The 23,178-nt window shown below is 44.6% G+C and overlaps 1 protein-coding gene across 10 annotated transcripts in view; it reads right to left on the bottom strand.

The window, feature by feature from the left end:
• The window catches only part of Amph (amphiphysin), a 284,018-nt gene that overhangs the window by 90,918 nt on the left and 169,922 nt on the right, over positions 1–23,178 (bottom strand). Inside the window, exon 10 of one of the 10 annotated variants that reach the window (XM_070536830.1) lies at positions 3,601–3,818. The exons of 8 other annotated variants lie outside the window; for them this stretch is intronic. In XM_070536830.1, coding sequence (XP_070392931.1) covers positions 3,616–3,818 — 203 coding nt within the window. In that variant the 3' untranslated portion in view covers positions 3,601–3,615. Of the gene's footprint in view, positions 1–3,600; positions 3,819–19,269; positions 19,350–23,178 lie in introns of those variants that run through there. One more of the 10 variants, XM_070536831.1, reaches the window with a different exon arrangement.

The raw sequence follows: 23,178 nt of genomic DNA, 5'->3' as shown, positions 1-23,178 counted from the left end.
GGGGAAATGTATGATGCAAGAAGAATAAGGTTGTTGTGTAGGGCGGGACTGTAGTATATCTTGTGGAAGAGACATAGGCGAGAAAACTTGCGGCAACAGGCGAGTGACGCAAGCTGTAGGGACCCTTTCATTAAAGTGATACTGGCAGTACGACTGTAGTTTCCTAGAATGAAGCGGACAGAGTTATTTTGGACAAGCTCGAGGTCAGAGGCTAATACAGCAGTGCTGGGGTCCCAGATTGAAGAGGCATATTCGAGTTTAGTTCGGACTAAAGATTTGTAAAGGAGGAGTTTTGAAGAAACAGGGGCAAATGAAAAATTGCGCCGGAGGTAACCTAACGAGCGGTTTGCATTGCTAATTATTTTGCTACCCCGCACCTCCACCAAATATGTTACGTAGGAAGACACCGACGAAAAGCTATTTACAAGTATATTTACAAGGCAATACGCCGCAGTTGACCAAGAGGCAACAGCCCGCGCTAGCTTCCAATCGTCGTCTTCGTCTTCTTCCTGCGCGGCTCTTTGTCATTGGGAATACTACCCCGTAGCACTATGAAGAGACCAAGAAGGAGAAGAAGTATGTGGACACCTAAGTAGCAATAGGATGTTACGGATTCGAGAGCGGAATTCTCGAGCAAGTAGGAAATTGGGCAAGAAGTTGTACAGGAGATGCGTAATACCTTACATTTTGTTGTGTTGAGCTCCATCAGCCAGACTTTACACCAGTTAGATATACAGTTGATATCGTTTTGAAGGATCATAACATCATTTTGGTTAACAATTTCTCGGAAGACTACGCAATCGTCGGTGAATAAGTGAATGTTAGAGGTCACGCATTGCGGCAAGTCGTTAATATAAATGAGAAACAGGAGAGGGCCGAGCACTGAACCTCGGGGCACGCTAGAATGAACTGGCCTCAACGGGGAATTATAAGTGTTAGCAGACACAAATTGTGAGCGTCCGGTTAGTAAATATTCGATCCAGAAGAGAAGTTTCCTATCAATGTTCAATTTGCTTAATTTAAAGAGAAGTAAACTGTGGCAAACTTTTTCAAAAGTTTGCCACAGCTTTTCAAAAGTTACCACATAATATTACAGGGTCAGGGTGAAGTCGAGAAAGTTTTGTTAATAAATGAATATGGGCTACGCGGTCGAGGGCTTTAGCGAAATCGAGATAGGTCACGTCTGTCTGAAAAGAAGAATCCATGTTGAGGTGACGATCAGTAGTAAATTCAAACAGTTGTGTGCTACAAGACAAGCTTTTCCGGAAACCATGCTGTTTGGAAAAGAAAAAGTTTTTATCAAGGTGGGAAGCGACATTTGAATATATAATATGCTTTAGGAGCTTGCAAGTGATGCAGGTGAGTGATATTAGGCATTAATTTGACAGGTCACAACGATTACCAGATTTGAAAACAGCCATATCTGTACAGTCGCCATTTCAAGATAGTGACGCATCATCATTTCCTTTACTGGCTCGTTGGACTGGGGGATCCTTCTGGATGGCTGGCACGTTGGGCATTATGCCGTCAAGAATATAGCTTTTCAGTTGCCTACAAGAGCAGTCGGCATCATACCGATGCCAACTGCTTGTCTCATCTCCCGTTGCCACACTCCACCGCTAACGATGACGCCTATCTTGCCAGCATTACCGAGTTTCCTGACCTCAGCACCTTTATATGTGAACAACGTCGTGATCCTACACTCATACCCCTATTGGAGGCTGCCCGCATGTCAGGTAAGACAACGCCCTTCACGTTGTGCAACGGCCTGCTTCACAAAAAAAATTACTCTGCCGAAAGCGCTTCCTTGCTCCTAGTCGTTCCTGTATGCCTGTGTACTGCTATTCTTTGTGCCATGCATGATGACATCACATCAGGTCACCTTGGCCTTGCTTGCATGCTTTATCGATTATGCCAGCTCTTTTATTGGCCGAAGCTATGGAAGAGCGCAAGACAGTACACCGCATGTTGCCCAGGTTGCATATGTCATAAGCCACTGACGCCTCCTTCAGGCTTCTTGCAACCAGTGAAATCACCTACCTTACCATTTGAAAAAGTCTGTATCGATTTGCTCAGCCCCCTTCCGAAGAGCTCTACTGGCTGTCACTCAATTACTGTGTGCGTCGGCTACTTAACGCGCTATACCGAGACTGAAGCGCTTACCTCTGCTACCGCCGCCGATGTGTCGTGCCTTCTGCTCCATTCTGTCATCCTGGGTCACGGTGCTCCATATGTTTTTATAAGTGACCGTGGATGGCAATTCACCGCCGACATTGTTGAACTGCTATGCTTTTGCAGTTCTACTAATTGCCATTCAATGCCGTACCACCCAGAAACAAATGGCCTCACGCTGGTAAGCATGCAATTCGTGCGTTCAGTGAGGCCATTTGTCAGTAAGGCTATTTGAGACGTACTGTCACAGTACGTCTCAGCTGATCACAGGAATTAAGATGCCGTGCTGCCCTTTGTCACGTACGCATACAATACAGCCAAGCACAAAGTAACCGGGTAGCATGCCTTTCTATCTGTTGTACGCTCGCAGTCCCGAAACATTCTTGGACAAAATTTTGCCACTGACACTGAACGTAGACACATCCATTCTGCAGACATTCTGTAGTGCCGAAGAAGAGCATTGGCTAGCTCACTTATGAACACTGTCTTCGCAAGTTTCAACCAAGGCATGCTATGACACCCGGCATATACATGTCACTTTCGCTCCTGGCGATCATGTGTTACTGTGGACACCTCTACAGAAGAAAAGCTTGTATTGCAAGTTCATCTCAATGTGCAGCAATCCATTCGTGATACTCAGCCGATTAAGTGACGTCAACTACGTCATCGCAAAACTGACCGCCAATAATTGCCGGTCGCGGAAGACTCAAGTGGTTCACGTGGCCCGCTGAAGCACTACCATACCATCATAGGGATCTCGAATCAAGAACTACCACTTATGTGGTTCCCTAACTTGCTCGACGAGCTTCGTCTGTGCCGGAGGAAGATGTTATGCTGCACGACGGAGCCACAGAAGAGGAGATTGAAGAACTGCTCGCGGCGCAGAATATGCCCGACTGCCTGCGATCTCGTCTCTATGCCTCCTCGCTCATCTTGTAAATAAATCGATCTCATCCGTAACAACAGCTTCCAAAATCAGACTTCACACTTAAAGGAAGCTGGCTATCCAGACCGTGTTTTAGTGTCTCTAGCAAAAAGCAGCTCAAAAGAATTTGCAAAAGTTAAGGCTAATCTAACACTCAACACCAGACAAGTGCAGGAATGAGAAGCACAGCCGTAATTCCCTATATTGACCAACTTTCACATAATCTGAAGGAGGTGACAGGTATACCATCCACGTCTACATTGATGAGGTTGTGATGTATGGTAGTGTGAGCAGAGGAATTTCGGGTCGGGTTGCCGCGGCAGGCTCACCTCTCGGAGCTGCACCCGTCAGTTTTCCGCTGAGCGGCGGGACTGTGAGGGAGAAGGAGAGCGATGACACTGAGTTGAGTGAGGGAGGTGCTGGGATGGCAAAGGGGAGTGGTTTGATCGTGCTGGTGATGATGGCAGAGCGCTGTCGCCATCATTGTGTGCCGGCACTCGGGAACTACCACCTTGAAGTCATATGTTTCGATAGGTCGGCCATGGCTGCGAGTTCCAAGCACTGCGACAATGATGGGAAATGTGTCCAGTGCACCCACAACATAAGCGGATGGGCCTGTCATCGGAAGTGCACCATTCTGCAGAATTCTGATAACAAGGATGAACGGTTGGGCATCTGTATAATTCAGGTGCGGCAGGCGGGCAGTAGTCAGGTCCGTTGACTGGGCAAAGTTTCAGTGATAGTATTGCTGAGGTTATACACAACAAAGTACTATCAGCATAAATTACTTGCAATATTCACCCCCCCCCCCCCAAAAAAAAAAAAACAGACAGCAGATGTGTGCGACTGAAGAATTACAACCCGATTTCTTATGAAGCTGTTTCTTTCAAACAGCCGCAATAAAAGATTGAGAATGTTGTAATTTTATCACATACTTTAAATGTTGCCTATATATATATGTATATATATATATATATATGTGACCATCCCACTTGAATACTTGCCTGTATGTAATGCTTTGGAGCACTTGTTGGGAATTTTTGAGAAACAGTGCGTCATCAACACATATGTAACATCGCCATGGCATTTAGGATGGTTAAGAGACTTAGAAGGGCTAGTTCATTGCTGGCTTGATTAACCACGGTGTCCTTCTTCCCTCCCTGCAACCAACCGAGTGAATTCCCGCTAGATTTGATATCGGTTGAGTTCACAGTTCCTCAAGGCAACGGCATAAATGTTTTTCAAACACATTCGTAAACTTCCAGATCGCTTGCATGTATAATTTACTGCAAATGTCATAGTTAGACCATGTCTGCAGTTTTCCTACATTTAGCTCATAACGCGCCCTTTATTTTTGCCACATATCGGCAAAATTCCTTGCTTAGTTCAACGAATACATCGCTCAAACCATGATGGAACATGTTATGATGCCTGAAAATAGGGAAAGAAAAACGATGGCTTAGTAATTATTTCCAATGATTTTAAGGGGTCCAGGGACGTAAAATTTTTGTCACATATTGCAGTTACCATGCCCCCCATCCCTTTTCCACAATATATAAACCTGTTGTACCCAACAGCTATGTTGGGATATTAGGTAGCATAGCTGATAGAGGCCACATCACATGCTCTAACACCTGAATAAATTTTGTCTACAAAGTCCGTGTTTGATTCAACCACATTTATCCTTGCACAGAGAGTTTCCATATCGTACCACCGATTTTTGCTAAATTTTATTTTTGTGGTTTTTATAGTTCTGCCAAGGAAGCAGGCTCAACTCTTCCCGGCTTGTTAGACACGCTCATAAGACACCATAGAGTGCTTGCAGACATAATTTATTGCAAAGAGAAGAAGAAGTGCCTTGGAAAAAGAACGCCCATAGCTGTGGTCTCTTCACTTTCCTGTGTCTCGGACGTTTTTCGACATCAGAGGCTGTGCAAGGGGCACAGCGTCATCCTCCGGGATGGGGGATAGGAATCCCAACCAAGCGTTTGACCCTGGTCGTCCACCACTGGCTGCATCGAAGACAAGGGACCGCACTAGCCCTTCCACTATCGCCCTTGAATCTTCCGACAGCTCAACGGTTGAAGAAATGGAATTGGATAACGATTTCACTCTTGCCGTGGGTCGCCGTTTGAAGAGAAAACTCAGGAGGACATCAACAGACAGTGAATCGTTGCCCAGGCAGGACACTGGTAAGCAATCATTCACTGTTGCTTACGTCCCTACCACCGCTACCGACGATCTGAATACCTTGAACAGGCAAAGCTTAACAGAGTACATTGAGCGAATTGCGCCAGGCCAAGTCAGCGAGATCAGAATTAACGCACGGAGGAACATCCTCTCGGTTGACGTGAACAACAAGTCGATTCTGGATACGCTAAAGGCTGCCGCACTGCTAGGAAACATCCCAGTGCGCTCCTTCTTTGCGTATGGAAGAGGAACCTCGACTGGCGTTATCTCTGATGTGAACAAAGAAATCGCTGACACTGACCTCAAGAGGCTTTTGAATTTCACCGCACCAATAGTGCAGATTCACCGCTTCGGTCAATCCCGGTGTATTAAAATAGTTTTTGACTCAGAAACATTACCTGACTACGTAAAAGTAGGATACATAAGACACCGTGTACACCCTTACGTGCCAAAACTGGTGCAGTGTCGGAAGTGTTTCAAAATAGGACACGTAAGCGCAGCTTGCAAGGGCGGCGTAACATGCCAACGGTGTGGAGGGGCCCATCAAAATGACAGCTTGGATGCTACTGCCTTAAAATGTCCTAATTGCGCCGGTCCACATGAAGCGACATCAAAAGAGTGCCAGAAAATTAAGGACGAAATGTCAGTGCTTCGAAAGATGGTGCGGGACAACTCCACTCACAGACAGGCTGCTACATCGATACGCCGCCGCAGACGCCGATCGCGACGCAGACGACAGCAAGATAAGAGTACGTCCCGTACAGATGGACCATCGTCCACATGGCAAACTCCTCGCTTGCCAAGTTTGCTCCTGCGATCAAGATGCGGGCCCGACATACATTCTTCGGCAGCAGCACGTGGCACACATGCGCAACATAAAATGACGATTCCGCCGACCGACTCTGACATTGACTGGCCGTCGCTCCCATCCAAACAAACAGGCTTGAATGCATCGGGAGATGCGTCTGCAAAGGTAGCTGAGAAGGATAAGACAGAAAATGAAAATGTACGAAGTATGCTGAAACACCTGATAACTACAGTGCGTTCACTTCTCTGCGGACTACAGACGCCGGTTGCTAAGACTGCGCTACATGTTCTAGATGCTACCGCTCCTCGCGGCTCTACAATAAGACATCGTGGCGCTATCTTTTGAAAACCAATTACGAAGATGTGCAATAATGCAGTCGAATGCCAGAGGCCTACGAGGCCGATTCGCAGACTTTCGGCAATGGATGTTCAAATATCAGTTTTCCGTGGCTGTAATATGTGAACCAAACATGACGTCTTTACTACGAGTATCTGGATATGTGCCACTGTGGTCAAGGAATGACCACAATTTAAGCAAAGTGCTCACTTTTGTTCGTCGGAACTTAACGTGCCTTCGTAAAGACATTCCTGCACACGCTTCCAACGAGTACGTTTGCATAATGCTGAAGTACAAAGGCGCACATTCTCAGTAATCAGCGGATATATACCCCCAACATCGAGCATAGACTGTTCATATTTGCTGTCCATACTGAAAACTTGTCCGGGTCCCCACAGTCATCGGCGACTTTAATGCCCACCATCCCATGTGGGGCTCTGCTTCGACGAACGCCCGCGGAAGAGACTTGGCTGACTTCATGCTTAGTCAAGGCTTGATGGTGATCAATGATGGCTCGCCAACATACCTTCGAGGCTCTTACTACAGCAGTTGTCTTGACATTGCGTTTGTTTCAAAAAGCCTGTTGTCTGCTACACGATGGTGCACTGATCTCGACACCCATGGAAGTGACCATCTACCAACATATATACAGTTGAAATGGTTACATCCTCCAGCACCGCCCACTGTGCGTTCTATCGATTGACCAACATTTAGAGAATCTGTGAACACCGCATGTCAAGCTATCCAAGCACCATCCAATATTGAAGATGTCATCGCGGCAACATTACGCGAAACAACAAAACACATCAGCGCACCTTCACCTAGATCACCTATAGATGACCAGTACGAGCAACTTCGCGCGATACGGCGTCGAGCAGAACGGAAATACAGAAGGACCAAATCACCATTAGATGTCACTGCATCACGCCGGGCGCAGCGTCATGTCCTGTGCCACCTTGACAAACTTGACAAACAATGCTGGAGATCATTCTGTGGCTCTCTGGATCCGAGAAAACCTCTCTCTAGAATTTGGAAAATTGTACGAAGTCTTCGCTCGCCTCCACAACAGCTTCACCCGTTCAGCGCTGTGGCCATACGGCAAGGCCGGCGTGAAGTTGAGGTCGCCGATGACTTCTGCAAATTACTTGTGAGCTCCTCCAACAATATACCAACGCAATCACGACTGACTTTCTCACCATCTAGTGATCATTGTCTAGACGCGCCTTTTACTATGCACGAGCTCGACGCTGCGATATCTACTTCCCGCCGGTCAACTTGTCCAGGACCAGACGGAATTACATACTCCGCGATTTGTCAGCTTGGAGTAGAAGCTCGAGAAATTCTCCTGACGCTCTACAACTCTACGTGGGACACAGCAACTGTGCCTAATCACTGGAAGTGCAGACGTCTTGTGGCTTTGCTAAAACCTGGGAAATGCCCACATGATCTCTCACATTATCGGCCAATAGCCTTGGCAAGCTTTGTCGGTAAAGTGATGGAGCGGATGGTACTGAGCAGAATGGAATGGCTACTCGAGAAAAGTGGCGGACTTCCTGATTTTATCAATGGATTCAGAAGAGGCCGATCGTCCATTGACTGTGTGATCGACCTAGTATCTTCTGTTCAACAGGAAAAGAGACGCCGTCGTCTGGTATGTGCAATATTTCTGGATATCAAAGGTGCCTACGACAACGTTTTCCACCATTCGATTCTTCGGGCGCTTGAGGATATTGGAGTTGGTGGCCGGATGTATGCATGGCTGCAGAGTTACCTCAGTGGCCGCACCATCTTCATGTCCACTTCGGATGGCGAGACTGATAGACATGACGTTCGCAGGGGTGTTCCGCAGGGTGGTGTCCTTAGCCCAATATTATTCAACATCATACTGGTGGGCCTTGCAGACGAGCTACCTGAAACAGTGCTGCGTATCAGCACGTACGGGGATGATATCTGTATTTGGTCATCTGGGGTCACGCGTCCACAAGTGCATGCAAGGCTTCAACGTGCGGTTACCATAACGTCGAAGTACTTGCGCCGTAGAGGCCTGCAACTCTCGACAACTAAGTGTGCAGTCATGGCATTCACGCGCAAATCAATGTCAAATTATCCGATCGTTGTCGACGGAACGGTGCTCCCTTTAGTCACCCACCACAGATTTCTTGGCGTGATAATAGACCGCAGTCTTTCTTGGACCAAACATGTTACTGCGCTTAGGGCTAAACTGACCAACTTCATACACGTCATTCGTGTAATATCACGACTGAGATGGGGCCCCTCTGAGCGAAGTTTGCTCCAAGTGTACCCGGCACTTTTTGTGGGCTACATACGCTACAGCATGCCTGTGTTATCTAACATGGGCTCATCTTGTATACGCACGCTGGAGAGCCTTCAGGCACAAGCACTACGGATATGTCTTGGCTTGCCACGCTGCACGTCAACTAAGGGCACAATAGCGGAAGCACGGGCTTGTCCAATCGACATATACAGGTCTTGTGAACCTGTGCGAACCTATCTTCGCCTGCTGACCAGACACCCGCACCATCCACTGTCAGCACTTCCAAGCACCAACCTTGACTGTGGTTTTTCTAAAGCTATTGCATGTCACGCAAGTGTTATACCTGCAAGATTCCAGGCCACCAATATTCCCGCAACACCTCCATGGACATTGCCAAGACCACCAGTGAGGCTTCGGATACCCAGAATCATGAAGAAATCTCACGTTTCCTCCATTGGCTTGAAACAGCTCACCCTGTCTCATATATTTACATTATATAGTGGGACTGTACAAGTATATACTGATGGTTCGGTCACGCCATCTGCCACAACGACCGCATTTGTCATCCCACAACTTGGAATTACTCAACGATTTAGATTAGACAACAAATCGACATCTACGGCTGCGGAACTTGTGGGAATACGGGAGGCTGTCCGTTTTATGAGAATGCAGACACCTCATAAATGGACGATATTGTGCGATGCCAAATCAGCACTACAGGCGCTAAAATGTTTTTTAAAGAAAGGACCGTACTACCTGCTCATGCTGGAAATCGTCGAACTTCATCACAGTGCCGAGTTGAGTGGCCACGTGATCACATTTCAATGGGTGCCTAGTCATTGTGGTGTTTTTGGCAATGAACTCGCTGACAGTGAGGCAAGATTGGCGTCCTCTTCCTCTGATGAAATACGGATTGCCTACTCGCGACCTGACACCAACTCCATGATTAAGGCACTCATGCAGGACCTTACAAAAGCTTACAGAGCCCACTATAACAACATTCACAGACATCTACACGATTGACCCAGACGGTGAATTCTGTTTGCCCCCGAGGCTTACACGGAGCAAAACATCACTGTTACACAGGATTCGGCTCGGCGTTGCTTTCACCCGTCGCTACGCACACCTTATCGGCCAATCGAACAGCCCTGATTGTGATCACTGCCAGACGCCTGAAACACTGCAACACCTACTGTGCGACTGCCCAGCATATATGCTGGAGCGAAGGACGCTAGAAAGTTTCTTAGCCAGCGTTGGCAGACAACCACTGTCGGAGGAAGCTATCCTCGGCCCATGGCCTGACACTGCAACTTCAATACGTGCAACAAAAGTATTGTTGAAGTTTCTACAGGACACCAAGCTCGACGAGCGGCTCTAGCAAGACAACTGTCTTATGTACATAAGCACTCACCACTTCTCTTATCATCATCATCCACCCCAGTACTTTCACTCCCCTTCCCTCTCCCCCAGTGCAGAGTAGCAGACTAGAGCACATTAGCTTAGGTCGACCTCTCTGTCTTTCCTATCAATAAATCCAATCTTCTTCTTCTTATTGCGAAGACTTATCTATTTTGAGCCTTCCCTGCACAACATCCATTAACTGCTTAGTCACCAAACATAACGAAGTGGCCATCTTTTGTTTAGTGAGGACACCAGACGAAACTAATGTATCACGCAGAAAAAGTAAAAATAAAAAAAGGTTCAATAGTTATTCATATCGCCTCTAAATGAGCATAAACGTTAAGACTATGTGACACATTGCACCTAAAATGCTGACTATTCCTTCAAAGTATAAATATCTGAAAAGCACAGTTCTCTTGGGACATTGGGAAACCTGGCTAATATCAGCAGCGTGATACTTTTGAACACTTGCTTACATTTTTTTTAACCCTGCAGTTGATCAACACTCATTTACCATTGCAGATAAAGTTGGCATATTGTTCTGCTTATGTTCGCAAACTTTCACCTGAGCTGTAGTTGTACTTATACATTGCAGCTAAGTTTTACAGCTTTCATAAAACAGACTAATAGTGCTATGGATTACTTGCATACATATTCTGCTCGAAGATGCGCACTTCACCGACCCATTTGGAACACTGCCTACACATTGGCCATACCATGCCCCTAATTTTCCTAAGATATGAATAAGATGCCTTGTTTAGCTCACAGAGGACACCTGAGAAACAGACTACGAATCTTGTAAAATACATGAAAAACAAAACGAGGGATTAGTAATTATCTGCAACACTTGCATTGAGAAACACTTGCAAGTGAAAGTTTCGTAACACATTGTGCTGAATATTATCTCTATTTTCACGGGAATTCAACCGTCTTTCGTGCTGTTTTAGAAGTTTGGGAAACATTTCAGTTAGCGGCAGCACGACACCTTGGAATGCTTTGATCAGTAAATTTCTGCAAAGGCTGTAAGAAACCTACACAGAACAAACATATACCGCTGATCTATCAGAACACTGCTCCGTTTTTTGAATACCCTCTGCCCCACATTTCGCCGAGGATAACGGGGGAGAAAAGTAAATGACATGCATAAAGCATAAAAATTGCTAGGAAGCGAATATTCAGTAACTGTTTTCAGAGCCCATAAGCAACCTACACAGTACAAATTTTCAGCACACATCAACAAAAGCTGGCCTTCATTTTTTCAAAAAAACTAAATATCTGTTTTTTTTCCTCCTGCCAGGAAACATGTAATAATTTAACTTATTTAGAAACTGCCTGAAAATTAAATTGTCAAAGTAACAAGCGACACTTGTCTTTAGAAATAATTAGCACTGAAACTGCTTTCCACGTTAGACCAACGTCGCTTTCATGAGCCTATCTACGATACGTTGTGATAACACAATTAAATTTGACAATTATACCTGTAAGATTGATTAGACTTTTCATGATGATAACATACCGAGACTGCAATGCTTTGTAAGCTATCTCTGGACAGAGATAAACAGTTCGGGCATTTGAGAATCCTATGACTTCGTGCTGTAAGGCACACAATCACTGGGCGCGGCTAATTGTAGTGCTCTATCCGAACCTCCCCCTGGCCCGCAAATTAAATGTAGCAAGCCGATTTGAATACAGTGATTTGAATATCATCATCATCATCAGCATAATCATCATCATCATCATCATCATCAGCCTGGTTGCGCCCACTGCAGGGCAAAGGCCTCTCCCATGCTTCTCCAACAACCCCGGTCATGCACTAATTGTGGCCATGCCGTGCCTGCAAACTTCTTAATCTCATCCGCCCACCTAGCTTTCTGCCGCCCCCCTGTTACGCTTCCCTTCCCTTGGGATCTAGTCTGTAACCCTTAATGACCATCGGTTATCTTCCCTCCTCATTACATGTCCTGCCCATGCCCATTTCTTTTTCTTGATTTCAACTAAGATGTCATTAACTTGCGTTTGTTCCCTCACCCAATCTGCTCTTTTCTTATCCCTTAACGTTACACCTATCATTCTTCTTTCCATAGCTCATTGTGTCGTCCTCAATTGAATATAATATAATGGATTTGAATATAATGGTCCTAAAACACTAAGCATGATGCAAGTTGTGCAAGCTGACATTTGCTACAGCGGGAACTGCCCAGCACCAGGCGTTCTCCGCAACGTGAACGTGTGTGACCAATCCCACGTGCTGTCTGTTACAGGGTGTCCCAGGAAGGCGCAAAAGAATCCTCGCTGTCCAAGCAGAGGATGCATAGTGAAGAAAAGCATTACTTATGTGGTGGCCTGTGGCGAAGTTAGGTCGTCTGGCACCCAGGACCCATAGGTCCAAATACTGGAAGTTATGGACAAAAGGCGTTGCTCATGCATTGCGGAGGTAAATGGAAGAGCCCATAGTTATGCAAGTGTGACAGCATGACACCAGGCTGTCGTTGATGGAAGCCTGTCGGAGGTAATCGCACAAGCTATTGAAAAGTCTATGGCTAAACTTATGGAGTGCATTGTAGAAAGCGTCACGGAATGCTTTAATGGACTGGTATCCTCACAGTTAGCATAATTGTTATTGACTGCTACTGCTGAGGCAATAACCTCTGACAGAAATGCTTGTTCACCCCACTCTCAGGAAAACAGCGAAGTTGGATCTACAACCCATAAAAAGCAAGTCAGGCCTGTTCCAGGTTCCTCAAACAAGGTCACTACTAGCCCAGACAACTCTGATTATCAGGATACTTCAAACATGGAAATTAACGTGAGGGCACATAAAAGGAGGTGTTCTCCCCTGGAGGCTACCACTTCACACTCAGTAAATCTAAGAAAATCCTCTCTGAAGTCAACCTGAAATATATTATTTTGGAGGAGGTTGTTGCCTCTACAGTGCTATCATCACTGGAAGGTAGATGAGGGTGCTGCACTGGAACTGCAGATCAATATTCGCTGCTTCTACAGATTTAAATGTTCTATCTTCTCAAATTTCTCCAGATGTAATTTTACTGCAAGAAGCTTGGTTATCCTCTGAAAACCAATTTTGTTTCTGTAATTTTAGGTCCTTTCGCCTGGATCGCCGGTGTAGAGGTGGGGGCTAGTTAATTATGGTCTCAAGCATGTTTTGCCACAGGGCAAATATATAATTCTAGTTGATGTCTCCAGAATGTGAAATTCTAGCAGTAGAAACTATTCTCCCTGGCAGCAGGCCTTTCTCGTTGGTAAATACTATATACTTTCCCTCGGGTGTGCAGGATGCACGGCCACTAGACTATGATTCGGCAAAATGCGGTAAAGAGGTAGTTATTGGCTGGTGACTTCAACTCGCATCACGTATCGTGGAGATTCAGATCAGACCAGTGTGGAAAGCATCTACAGGACTGGGAAACAACTAGTAACTTTTCGTGCCAAAATTCGGGTTCAGTTAAATTTCTTCGCGGACAGTTTAGATCTGTTCTCAAACTTACATTTCCGGCTCCAGGTCTTTCCATATCTGCATGTGAAACGGTGGATGTTGGGACAAATAGTGATCATTTTACAGTTGTGTTTGAAGTGGCAGGTCCACAGTCCACCATGGAGGCTCGAATCTACTCTTTTCTGGATTACTGTAAATTTAAAAAATGCTTGCAGACCATTTGCAAATCAACTGAAAATTGTTCATTTAAGGCTGAGGATATTTGCTCAATCTCCGATACTTCGCGCAAAAGGTCAGAGTTCCAGTTAAAAGCATGCAAAGACACTGCTTCTACAAATTGGTGGAATGACGACTGCTTGCGGGACTAGAAGCGACGTAAAGCTGTATGGAAACAACTCGTGCATAACCAGTCTCCAAAAAACTGGAGCAACTATAAATTTATTGCTGGAACATTTAAAGGAATGGTATCTAAGGCAAAAGCAAATACAATGTGCGCCATGTCGAACTTATTTCAATATAAAATAATAATCATGCATTATTTCGGTTTTTAAGATCCCAAAAAATGATTCCTCACGCCTTGAACTTGGAGTTAATAGTTTTAACCACCAGTGAAAAAGCTGACTCTCTAGATGCAATTGCGACAGGGTTAGAGACCTTCTCTTCCCTCCTCTCCTTAAACAAGGCACATCAGAAGATTTCGAAGAGATTTTTATGACAGAATTTTCCCACAGCTATTTCATGTTTACCAGCTGCAGTCCCAGGTCCCGATGGACTCGCTACTAACATGATTAAACTTCTCTTTGACGTCGCTCTTAATGGCTTGTTAGATGCTGTAAATTGCTCAATACAGTATGCATGGATCCCTCCTGTGCGGAGAATAGCGGTGATTCCACTGATGAAAGATCAAACCAAAGGTTATGTTCTAGACAATGTTCGGCCTATTCTTCTAACATCAAATTTTGTAAAATTAATAGAAAAATGATTAAACACATGTATGGCTAAGTTTGTGACCACAAGAGAATTGATCCCCTGCCAAATTGGACTTGGACCAGGGATGTCAACGTGGTGTGCACATGTCCACCTAGAGAGCCGAATTTAGTCGGCTCGTTAACAAAAACAATATGCAGCTCTAGTTACACTGGACATTTCTAAAGCATACGATAGTGTGGAATACCCTATATTTATAAAGAGGATGCAGAATACTGGATTACCTGAATACTTCGTAACATGGACTGTTGAGTTCTAGTAGAGCAGGGAGTTTTCTTTTTTAACTGATGGTAGCGCTCTGTCCTTTTTAGCGCTACCATCAGTTTTAAAGAATCCATCACCAACTAGCCCAGCACCAAGTTTTATTAAGGGAGTTTTACTGTGCACAAAGTAGAATTTCATCTGGAAAATTCAGACAAATGCCCAGGTTCCGCAAGGCACAGTTTTATCCCCGCTGTTTAACATCTTATTCAGCTCCATTCCTTATCGAAATGTATGCACGTATGTTTACACTGATGATATAGCATTTTTTTGCTTCGGCAAGTGATATTCAGTCACTGAACGAGGGCCTACAGGAATACTTATGCGAGCTAGAAGCAGGACTGTACAGTATTCACTTGTCCCTTAATGTAAAAAAGAGTGCCGCTCTTGTCTTTCCTCTACAAAACCCAGTTATTATATCCCTTTCATACCGCCATTCCACAATTGAAAGAAGACAAGTACCTTGGAATTATTTATGACGGAAATCTAAACCGGCATCATCACATTGAACATATAACTTCAAAAGCTTCCCGTGCAATGGGGATATTAAGAAGGACAAGCAATAATCGATGGGACATGCGCAGATACACACTAATAATGATTTACTGCCATGTATATCCGACCTATACTAGAGTTTGGCTGTGTTCCGGCGCCTGTTTACAAGCTACGTCCACAAGCTTTGCTGCAACGGGAAGCGCTTCGCTGATGTCTGGGGCTACCAAAGTTTGTAGCAAATGCTGTGCTCTAGAAGGAATCACAAATACCTTCCCTTGAAATGAGACTTAAAGTGCTCACTGTTCCCAATTCATTAGGCTCTATGAATCCCCACTAAAAAGGGCCCAGTCAAGCTTTATCAATCAACGAGCTCAATTTATTGGACTCAGATGGCCTCAGTTTCACACGCCACAAGTGATTATAACACAATCATTATCGAGTCCATTAAATGCACATATTATTACGATATTATCGGTAGATACCTGAGAGACGAGCCGCCGCGAGAATGACGACGAAGTGGGTTTGTGCCCTTGGCGCGAGAAAATGTTGGCCTGGCGCTCTGGCTCCAGTCCAGTGTAAATAGCTTGTAAATAGTCTTTTCCGTCTGTGTCTTTCTACACGTAACAATATAAATGATGTAATCACGGTAAACAGTATCTCAAAATCATTGGTTATTACTTATGATGACATATACCCAAACAATGCAAAGCAGCTGCCCTCGCATATTAACAGCATACTTGAGGATCCCTTGAATAAACTCCACACAAACATAATTAGAGCAACAGATGCTTTGCAGAGTGAGGAAAAGGCCGCAGTTGGAACTTTTTCATCATCATTGGATTGGTCTTTTTCTATTTGGCTCCCTGACTTCACTCCAATATTCCTAGCGGAATTCCTAGCTGTCGTCCTGCTTTGCATAAGCTACCAACATCCAGGACAACTGTGGTACTAATCACAGACTCCTTATTGTTGTGCACCTCACTTGCAGCTCCTGGCGAGTCGCATATATTAAAAACTTAGTACTCACTGGCTCCATGTCATTTGCGGAGTTTATGATTAATATGGGTACCTGGGCACAAAGGCATAGTTATGAATGAAGCGGGAGACAGCTTGGCCAAGACTTCTATCAGTGGCCCTGTGCTTACCCTTCTTCCAACGACGGGTTTTATCACGTCTGTCATGTTTAGAACCTACATCCTTTTAACATCAAAATCAAATCTAACATCATCCCTAGAACTACACCCCTTACGATTCGCTTGGAGCAGGAAATTTTGCAAAGCCAGACAGACGGAAGGGAAATTAACGAAACTGCGTTGTCGAGTCCCACCCCTAAATTTATACATGCACTGATCTGGTCTGGCAATTTCCCCTTTGTGCCATTTTCGCAAGTCGCTAGAAACGATTAAACGCTACTTACTGGAATGCCAGCGTTTCTCCTTCCCGAGAAAAATGACATAGGAAATTACAGTGCAACAGCTTGGCCTGCCATTGAACAATCCGGTACTGCTGCCTTTCGGAGCGACTATGCTTGGGCACTCATACAGGAATGGAAGCATGGCATTAGAAAATCTCATTGTTGAATCAAACAGATTTCATTGTTGACCATATCAGTAATTTCATTCCTCCTTTAATGCCTTGTTTATATTATGTATACTTTTCTACTTCTTGAGTGAATGACTGTCTCTTGAATCGTTTTGACCTTTCCTCGCTTTAATTTACTATTCATCAAAATTATTGATTATAGATTTATAATTTTATTACCTGAACACATAAGTCTGCTCGACTTTTGGCCAATCCTCGTAAGTGGGTATGTGCCAAACACATCAAGGTCATTATCATCATCATCAACCAGACGTGTCCGGCTTGCTACCTTACACAGGGGAAAGGGTTTGAGGGAAGAAAGGGTAGGCAGGGAATAAGGTACTATCGGTGTGAATACGTGCGGTTGTCCGTAACTTCACGTCTATAAACGGTCATTGAGGCTAGTCGATTTTGCGAAACATAGCAGTGCTCGTGTCGATTTGCAAGCCTGTGATGCATGGGGCCATGGACCGAGAATCTTAGTCTCTGAAAATGGTCTACTGTCTAATCGGTTTAGCACCCTTTGAAGAACGTCGTTTTCAATCTCAGAGATTACAAAAACACAACACGTGCTCGATCGTCTCTTCACATTTGCACGAGTCACAAAGTGGTGTGCCGGACATTCCAATAAGGAATGAACGGGCTTTCATAAAAGCCACTCTTAACTAGAGGCAGCACAGTAAATTTGCATCATGGAGAGAGAAGTTCGATGGAATCGACAGCTTTAATGTAGGATACAGCTGGTGGAGATGGCAGTTTGAGAAATTCGTGGTGTTCCATAGAATTTCAGTCTTGGTTTTAGCAAGTAAACGAAAACTTGGTTTTAGCAAGTAAACGAAAACTTCTTGCAGCGTCTGTCATTGATAAGGGATAGGAAGTGTCAGATTTTTTTTATGGACTGACTGGGTGGCATCATCAGCAAGGTAATTTCCAATGATGCCACAGCGCCCCAGAAGCCACTGGAAGATGTCATGTCCGTTTATAAGGGCTTGATGAAGAACTTCTCTGGTCTCAAACGCTAGTTGTCCATAGGTCGTGCATGGTAAGGCTGACTGCAGACTCTGAAGGGCTGCCTTGGAGTCACAAAAAACGACCCACTTTCAAGGTTTGGCTTATGTGATGTAATTAACAACAGCATGTACAGCGGCAAGTTCTGATGCCGTAGAAGTCGTTATATGGGACACTTTGAATGTTATTGTGAATTGTAAGGCTGGGTTGATAACAGCGCCTGTGGAGCTGGTGGCTTAGACAGCTCCATTGGTGTAAGTGTGCGTTCTTTGTTCATATTCCTCGTTCAGTAATGACAGTGTGAACTGATGTAGAGCCAATGTTGAATGATGGGTCTTCATAATCCCCTGAATTGTGAGGCGTACTTGTGGCAGTCACCCCAGGTGCAAAACCTAAGGCGACATCTGCAGGCACCTTCAATGTGGCATTAAAATTAAAAGCAGCGCAAATAGTTACACACATGAAGTCAAATCTAGCATCACTCATACAAGTTCGGATGTGATTTATATGCTTAAATGTTCCTTTGGCAAGAAACAATATATCGGTGAAACGGGACAATCAATGAACATCAGATTAAATGGACATCGCGTGGACACAGCTAAAGCCGTCAAAACCAGGTCATAATTTTGATGAAATTAAACTCTACATCTTACAGTCAAATTACTGTTCTGAATGAGAAAGAAAATACAGAGAATCATACCTCATCTATAAGTTCAAGACATTGCAACCAATAAGCATAAATGCTTCAAAGAGAGCTTTAGAATCTATTCGCTGCTAAATTTCAAGCTATAGGTAACAACACTTAGTTTGGTTGCTTGTCTTTATTTTTACCTTTTATTGATTTATTTTATCTCAGTACTCCCTCTTATTTATTCCTTATTTTTTTTCATTTTTTTTATTTCAAAAGCACCAGTTTCTGCCGCGCCTATTATCTCTTTCACACACGTGATAGCCCACGACCACCAGCGAAGCAGGTAATAGAGGGCTGGTGTGCACGTCGTTGACAGGCCGGCTGATACACTGCCGTTGACGTGTGATTGACAGAAGGCCGTGTCACTGGCCTTGCGCACAGCACTCCTTTATTCTCAATCCGACGCCCTCGCCGCTAACACACCTTTGCTCTTTGCCGCTCCCAACCGCCTTACGCCCTCTCCCCTTTAGATGAACCCCACCTATATACACTGTGGTGAGGAAAGCATATGTTGCCTTGAAGAAGACAAGTCCACTTGTCGAAACATTGGCTCCTGCTTTCACCTTGTTCTCGTTTTGCTCATCGTCATGACATTTGTTAGTAGCAGATATATAAATGTTTGTTCATATTTACAGTTCAGCATAATTACATAAAAGAAAACAGTATATGAGTTTAGCTAACGTGTGCTGTATCTCAGGTGTTACTGTTCTGCTCCAACAGAGTGTGCACCAAACACATCTTGGTCCTCATCACAGGAGCCACCATCTACACCAACAGGAAAGGGCTGGAGCTGAATTCACAAGTCTTTTACAAAACGAACAAAGAACCCGATCTAGAAGTATTCGGCTGCAATAGCAAGTCTACGGAGGACTGTGTCAAGAACGAAAATAGCCTTAGCCATCATTCCACCAGCAAGCCTATTGGCCGACTCATCCAGGTACCTCACCAAAGAAGATTGTTCGTGTTTAGATGCACCTGCAACCTCTGAACGAGCACGGAAAACACTGGCCAAAAGAGTTCCGCCGGCTTGGCCTTCCTTAATCAGCTTCCTGGCCTTGTCGAATGTGCCAAGTATGACATTTTTTTCAATGAATGCAAGCTTTTTCAATCCCCAATTTTGTTAGAGATCATTCCTCTTCCTCATCCAGACATAAAGGTCAACCGATTTTTTGCTCAAACTTAATACCAGCCACTGTGTAGTATCATAACATATCTGTAGCAGTATTTTCTAGTCTACGTTGCCATGTGCACGTCTTGCATTAACCTTTGCACCGTGTGCAATGTAACACTTGACTCTTCTTAACGTTTTTGGCCTTCAGTACTTGCATTCAAGAAAGAGGTCACTCTACTCAGCAAGCTTTCTCATTCCCATATTAATTTCCTAGTCTTGTTCAGGATTGCTCTTCTTGCTCGACAGCCTGGATTTTTTGTGTAAGCTACACTAAAGTGATTGATAGCAGAGTCTGGTTTCACTGCTGTCCCACTTGGTCATGTTCGCCATGTTGTTTCTTGGATGTAGGGGCCTGGTCAGTTGCATTGGGAAGCAATCTCTCAAGGTAAGCACCTGCCCCTGCAGTCCGCACAGTGACACAGACACCAGGTTTACATGCACCGCGACTGGTGCTCCCCATTTTGTCCCTTCCTGCTACTGCTGTGTGCAAATTTTGCTTGTGGCCTTCCTCGGACGTGATTCCCCGTGAACGGAGACCAGCATACATAATTACATGGTCCAAAGTGTATGAAGTTGATATCCACATGGTTGGAAAGGCCTGCAAAAGTGGCTGCAAATTAATGATGATGCCCACAACACCGACCATGCCCATATTGAGAGAATGTGGGGCACCAAGTGTTACACATTTGCAGCACACAAAAGAACAAAAAGAAATGTGCAGGTTAGAAAGGAGGTAACACTAAAACGCCGGGTAGCCTATGTCACTGTGTTGCAGGAGTCGATGCAGGAGTCGCTCGATTGCAGTGGCGTAGCCAGAACATTCCAGCTCTGCCTGCTCCTTATAGAATTCGTTGAGAGATCAAATACATCAACGATAACTACATTGCCATTGCCAAAGATGCTGCAAACGAATTCTTGAGTGCTATGCACTGTAAAGACATGGATAATATGTATTTTTTCATAAAAGAATATATTGGTATGTCCCAAAACTTTAGAAGTATATCGAAAGTTCGGGAAACAAAGTTCACTGCATGTATATACAACAGCTGGCAACAACATATTTAAATATACGTATAAGTTGCCAATTATCTAAACAAAAGTCACTGTACATAATGTATCAAACAAGGAAAATAAACATGTTGCGCAATCACAGATTCACAGATCATAGAATCCTAAGCCCCCCCCCCCCCCCCCCCTCTTCCACTCTCCCCGATGCACCGCACGCGACGGAAGGCGGTGCACTTCCTCTCAGCTTTACTCCTCTGTGCAGACAAGACTGATCCACCATCGTCAGCTCACCTATCCCCCTTGTTCCTACACTTTCCCTCACACGTACAGCATGTGGCGTGCGGTAACAATGTTATCGCCCTTGAAGTTTGATGAATCAGAGTGGAAAGGTGCACCAACTAAAACAACTGAAAATTGAGTGACATTTTGGCTCCCCATACGGCAGTCGTATTTACAGTAAAATCCATAACAAAGATACGACGGAGTTAAGGATGTTTCAGTACGTGACGCAAGCAGCGAGTGTACTCCATCCAAAGTGTCCCATCATGCCTATTCAGCGTGTGCGCCGTGGTCTGTATGCGCAAGGATTATAGATGCAGGCGTGATGCAAGCTTCTTTTTCTCGGCCAGGACACGTGCACTTGCCCAGTCAATATTGTGGCCCGTAGATTACACATGTTCAGCAACGGCACTTGAACCCACATGCTGTTTCTTGACGTCATACTCATGCTGTTTCACACGTTTATTCAAGTCATCTGTCTTGCAGATATACTTGTAATCGCACTTCTCACACGTTATGGCGCAGACTACACCGGGAAAATTTTCCTGTGACAATTTGTCTTAAGTTTACTAAAACATTTCTTAGTTTGCAGGTTGACACATGCGCAATTTTGACGTCGTACCTGTGCATAATACGAGCGATCATCTCGCTTGTGCCAGGGACATATGGAATGGCAGCTCACTTCTTCGGAGACGACGAAGAACGCTGGCTTTTAGGGAGTGACACTTCTTTCCTAACTGAGGACAAGAAGGATGGAGGGTAGCCACAGGTTTTTAAATCTTCATAGATGCTCCCAATATCACGCATGCAGTCCTGTCTTGTGCGAACGGTTTTTGTTTGATGAAACAGCATAGCAGGAACAGACCTTTTCTGTGAAAGCGGATGTACTAAGTTAAAATGCAGGTGCTGGCCTGTACGTGTGGGCTTCCTGTAGGCGAAAGGCCAGAGTCATCGTGCTTGACAACAACATCAAGAAACATTACACAACCGTATGCTTCTTGCTCGACAGTAACCAATTGTCTGTTCCACGCTTGTTAAGATGAGCAGTGAAGGCAGCGACAGCATTCTTGTGAATTATGCAGAAGCAATCATCTACATATCCCAGGAAAACGTCTGGAGAAGGGGTAAAAAAATGTAAACTCCCGACGTTCGACATCCTCCATGACCATATTTCCAGAAGAAACTGATATAGATGCACCCATAGTCGTAGCATGCGTTTGCAGGTAAAAATTCTGTTGTAGGATGAAGTATGTATTCAACAAACAGAGCTTAAGGAGACGGGACAGGTCTGAAACGTCAATCGCAGGCCTATCGGGCAGGGACCCACTAGCTTCGAGGGCAGCGGTGCATTTTCATTCAGTTTTTACAAAGCCATGTAGCCTTGCTATTTCTGACAGACTGACATGATTACCAGAAATGGAAAACGTTGTGAGCAAGGAAGGAGTGGAGGCTTTGTTGTTTAATCTGAACCTGCATTCAGCTCATGGACCTGATGAAATTTCTAATCATATTTTGAAACACTGTGCAACACAGATAGTGCCTTTCTTAGTAATATTATTCAACAAGTCACTAGATATTCAAAAGCTGCCCGAAGACTGGAAGACAGCCAACGTGACTGATATTTAAAGAGGGCAATCGTACACACGTAGTCAATTAAAGGCCAGTGTCTTTAACTTCCATTTACTGTAAGAAAGACACTCGAACATGTCCTGTACTCTAATCTGTTGAAGCATATTCAAGCAAAAAACTTTTTCACCTCGGCTCAGTATGGGTTCCACTCCGTTTTTTTTTTTTTTGTGTATAACACAACTAACCGAATTCATGCATGACATTGCACTCGGCCTAGACCATGGTGAACAAATAGATGCACTCTTCCTTGATCTGCGGAAAGCATTTGATGTCGTCCTGTACAATCTGCTTTGCTTAAAATTATCATTCCTAGGCATTCCTGAACATATTCTCGGCTGGATAAAGGATTATTTACACATGTGCAAACAGTAAGTTGTTTTTAACCCTGTGAAGGTTTTTGCCGTACATGTACGGCGGCGGTTTTCTGTCCCGCAAGGTCTTTGCTGTATGAGTACGGTTTAGACCCTCCGTTTGAAATTTCGCGTCATAATGACAATGCGTGCTCAC

The sequence above is a fragment of the Dermacentor albipictus genome, chromosome 4 (genome assembly GCF_038994185.2).
Source record: "Dermacentor albipictus isolate Rhodes 1998 colony chromosome 4, USDA_Dalb.pri_finalv2, whole genome shotgun sequence".
Lineage (NCBI taxonomy): Eukaryota > Metazoa > Arthropoda > Arachnida > Ixodida > Ixodidae > Dermacentor > Dermacentor albipictus.
Note: the sequence above shows the minus strand (reverse complement) of the source record. Positions and strands in the feature narration are given on the sequence as shown.